The sequence below is a fragment of the Chionomys nivalis genome, chromosome 22, assembly GCF_950005125.1.
Source record: "Chionomys nivalis chromosome 22, mChiNiv1.1, whole genome shotgun sequence".
In the NCBI taxonomy this organism is placed as follows: domain Eukaryota; kingdom Metazoa; phylum Chordata; class Mammalia; order Rodentia; family Cricetidae; genus Chionomys; species Chionomys nivalis.
Window position 1 is genome coordinate 877,906 of NC_080107.1, and position 4,001 is coordinate 881,906.

Here is a 4,001-nt window from a genome sequence, read left to right on the forward strand (position 1 = left end):
GTGGGTGAGAGTTCACTCAAAACCGTCACATGTCTGGAAGCTGTTGGCGGGGTCCTGGCAGTACCCCATACACAGAAGCTATGTCATTGGGTCTTCCATAGGCGCTTTAGAGCCACCTGCACACATTTTCCTACTGTCAGAATGCTTCATGCACCCCACTGCACCATCCTATTTGACAGGCAGGACGAGATGATAAAGCAGAAAACTCAAAATGAGACCGAGCTACCAGCGATCACAAGAGAGAGGGAATCTGGTTCAGTAAAGCCGTTTTATTGTAGGTAGGAGAAAGAAGGGGGCATCTGGCAGGAAAAGAGAGGCAGTTGCCCAGAAGAGCATGGATTTGAACTCCTGGCTGGGACCAGCTCAATACGAACAGATGAAGGGACGTCTCTTGATACACAAAGATCGACGCCAGTGGCCTCCTGTGAAGGGAGAACAGGAGAACTTCAGTCCTGTGTCTACCCTCACGTGACACCAGGAAGCTCATAGTTCCCACCAGCCCTACACCTCACCTAGAAAGCCTCTCCCTGAGTGACCAGACTCACTTCCTGGCACTCTTTCTTGAGCCCTTCCCTTGCCATAGCCAACCAACCTCACCTCGAGTACACATAGTCACGCATCTGCCAATACCACAGCGGGGCTGGCCAGAAGCCCAATATGCAAAGTTCCAAGAGCTTCCATCAACCCATTGAAGGCGTTTGCAGGGACCCTAGAGAAGGGAGGAGGCCAAGGGATACAGAGGGAGGGAGGGAGAGACGGAGTTAGCACTATCCCTAAGGTCCTTGACCACAAGGCCATAACGGAGACTGACTAGCTGAAGTATTGGCCCATAGGGATCGCCACCATTCTCTGCCTCTCTATGACATGATCATCCTTACATCATGAACAAGAAATGGCGCCAGGGAAACCAGGTGCAACCTAGAGGTCAGGAAACAGCCCCCTGATCACAAAGATAGAGAGGCTGAGAGGAATGTGGACTCAAACCTGACTCTAAAGCCTTGGTGGCACCTCAGTGTCCTGTGTGAGTGGCCTTCTATCCCCAGCTCTTTGGGGGACAGTAAAGGGGGAATACAGACAAAGCTGTAGAAAGGTTGGTACTGGATGGGGTGAAGAGATGCTCCCGTTTAATTTTGGTACCCCTCTTACCAAGCCTCTGATCCTGCCTCCAATCCAGACTTGAGCCTGGTTGAGTGCCCTGAGAGAAGCCTGGATTTGGAAGTTGATGCTGAAGCTGTGGATGGAGGCAAGGTTGCCCCGGTAGCATCTCCGGCAAACTGACTGCAGAACAAAACAAAAGAGGAAGAAAGGAAGGTCCCTCACCCCTTTAACAGCAGTTCCCATGATCACAGCCATGGTCTCTGAGTCTCCAAAATCCATTCCCTTCCTCCCTCCTATTCTCTTTCCCCTCCCTCCATAACCATTAGAAAACAAGCAAGCAAAGTACAACACATGCTTCTACACGCCCTTCCCCCCACATGCTTCCACATGCCCCACCCCCCCAAATGCTTCCACATGCCCCACCTCCACCCCTCTACCCCACACTCTGCTGGTGTGGACTGCTGTGGGAAATGGAGGCATGTCTCCTGTCTGTCCCTGCTCTCAGCCTCAGTCATAAGCCACTTACCTGAGCTTTGTCAAACTTTAGAAACCGCCTCACCAGGAGGAACCGACAGGTCTTACATCCAGGGTTGCCCTTCAGACTGATTGTATCCTCTTCCTTGGGGCACTGAAAATCCTCATCAGCCATATCCTGGCCTGAGACAGCTCCCTCAACACCAGGAGTGTCATCACTTCCAGAACCTTCCTCTTCCTCCAGTGATATTAGCTCCTCTCCAGGAGGACACTCTTCTACTTCCGGTCTTGAGATCTCCACATCCCTAGTCAAGTTGTCATCTCCCAAAGGACTTTTGAAGTCAGAAGTTTCAGGCCCTGACAAGTAGAAAATTCAAGTGTCCTTCCTTGGCACCTTCCCCTATTCTCCCTAGAACTATGGGTATCTCTTACCCCACTCCAAACACCAGTGTGCAAAACCCTGCCTGTAAAGAAATGAACCCACAGGCACATCTCCATGAGGAGACACCCTATTTCACACACGAGGTCAAGAAGGCTAGCCACAGTAGCTTAGAGTCCATTCTTTTTGGGTCTGGGTCCTGGATACAGCAACAACTCACTTTATTTCTTTGTGTGTAAAATTGGTATACAATTCCAGTGAGGGTGATCTAGGGCCTAAAGGACATAACATGCAGAGAAAAATCCCCAGTAAACTCAAAATGAAAAGAAGCATTGTTACTGCAGACATCATTAGAATTATATAAAAAGGACAAAATTGGAAATACCACAACAGAATCAAGACTACAGACATAACAGGTGCTCTCGGGAGTCCTGCAGAGTCCCTGTATGATGGAGGAATTACTTTCATTTAATAAAGAAACTGCCTTGGCCCATTTATAGGCCAGCCCTTAGGTGGGTGGAGTAAACAGACAGAATGCTGGGAGAAAGAAGCTGAGTCAGGAGTCGCCATGATTCTCTCACTCCAGACAGAAGCAGGTTAAGATATCCCTGGTAAGCCACCAGATCATGGTGCTACACAGAATATTAGAAATGGGTTAGATCAATATGTAAGAGCTAGCCAATAAGAGGCTGGAACTAATGGGCCAGGCAGTGATTAAAAGAATACAGTTTCCGTGTAATTATTTCGGGGAATAAGCTAGTTGTGCGGGCAGCCGGGTGGCGGAACACAGCCCCGCCGCTCTTATTTCAACACCTGTACCCCTAGCGTACAGGGGTTCTGAAACTGGGGATGATCAGTGATCATGTGATTCCCATCATCTTTACACACAGGAACAAAAGAGGAAGAGCAAACCTGAAGGACCTGATGATTCACTCAGATGAAGAGCAGATGCGCCCCCGACTAGAAGAGCCAGAAGTAGAGCGAATTTCATTTTGGCTTTGTCCTGAAATAGAGAACACAGATGTTTCACACACACACACGCACGCACACACACTGCACTGCCAGACCATTTTGGACTCATGAGAGGGGAGTGTGGAAAAAGAAGGCAAGAACTCAGAATGACCCAGAAGAGCTAAGGCTGAGCCTAGTCCATGCTGTTCCAAGGAACTCATTTGTTTTGCTTTGCTTATGACAAGGTTTCATGTAGCCTAAGCATCCTGGACCTCAATATGTAGCTGAGGAGGGCATAGAGTTCCTGGCTATCCTGCCTCTGCTGCCCAAGTGCTGAGATTACAGGCTTGCACCATCACACCTGGTTTGTGCTTTGTTGGGAGTTGATCCCAATGCTGGCTGCATGCTGAGCAATCATTCAACGGCCTGAGCCCCAGCCCAGCCCCAAGAAGTCCTTTCGGGACAAAATGAAGCAGACCATAAGAAGCAGCTCAGCCTTGCTCTCCTGTAAGCCTGCAAGCAAGATCAGTGATTGATTGATTGATGATTCCTTTGTTTACATTAATGAGCTTGGCAGCATCTGCAATATGAGTGAACGGAGAAGCAACAACTGTCGAGCTTGCTAGAAATGCACGGGGCTTAAATCGTGGGTTCCTTCCCCAAAGCCAGTTATGCTTTCTCCTTTCCTCATCCTGACGAGGAGAGTTTGCCTGTTGCTCAGAAGTGATGATCACTGCACTAGCACCAGCAGAAGCTGAAAGCCCCATGAAAGCCTGCCACCCTTCCACAGCCCTCTGCGTACATCAGGGTCCTCCCCAGAAGCTGGACATCCCCAGTAGAGAGAACACTTACAGGTCTTCCTGGGTCGTGTCAGGTTTCCAAAGCTGGGTCCTCCCTCAGCCCATCTCACAGCCACATTTATAGGCGCCTTGGAGGAAGTCCCCTGGCCAAAGGAGGGTTTGCCTCAATCAGAGGGAGAGGGTGGGCTGATAAGAGCCCTTTCTTCACTTCTTTGAGGAGTCTACTCCCCCACACGTGGGGAAGGGAAGCCTTGAGTTCTTGGCCTGAGCTAAGAGTTCTGACTCTCCCCCCAATTCAA

At 49.8% G+C, this 4,001-nt stretch overlaps 1 protein-coding gene across 1 annotated transcript; it reads right to left on the bottom strand.

Moving 5' to 3' along the window:
* Positions 1 to 251: 251 nt before the first annotated feature.
* Prg2 (proteoglycan 2, pro eosinophil major basic protein) lies at positions 252 to 3,794 on the bottom strand. The gene is made up of 6 exons (XM_057755534.1): positions 3,755 to 3,794; positions 2,864 to 2,954; positions 1,625 to 1,929; positions 1,147 to 1,278; positions 598 to 709; positions 252 to 422 (listed from the first exon to the last, which is right to left on the bottom strand). Exons 2-6 carry the CDS (start codon positions 2,940 to 2,942, stop codon positions 364 to 366), a joined length of 687 nt encoding a protein of 228 aa, XP_057611517.1. The 5' UTR covers positions 2,943 to 2,954; positions 3,755 to 3,794; the 3' UTR covers positions 252 to 363.
* Between the last annotated feature and the right edge of the window lie 207 nt (positions 3,795 to 4,001).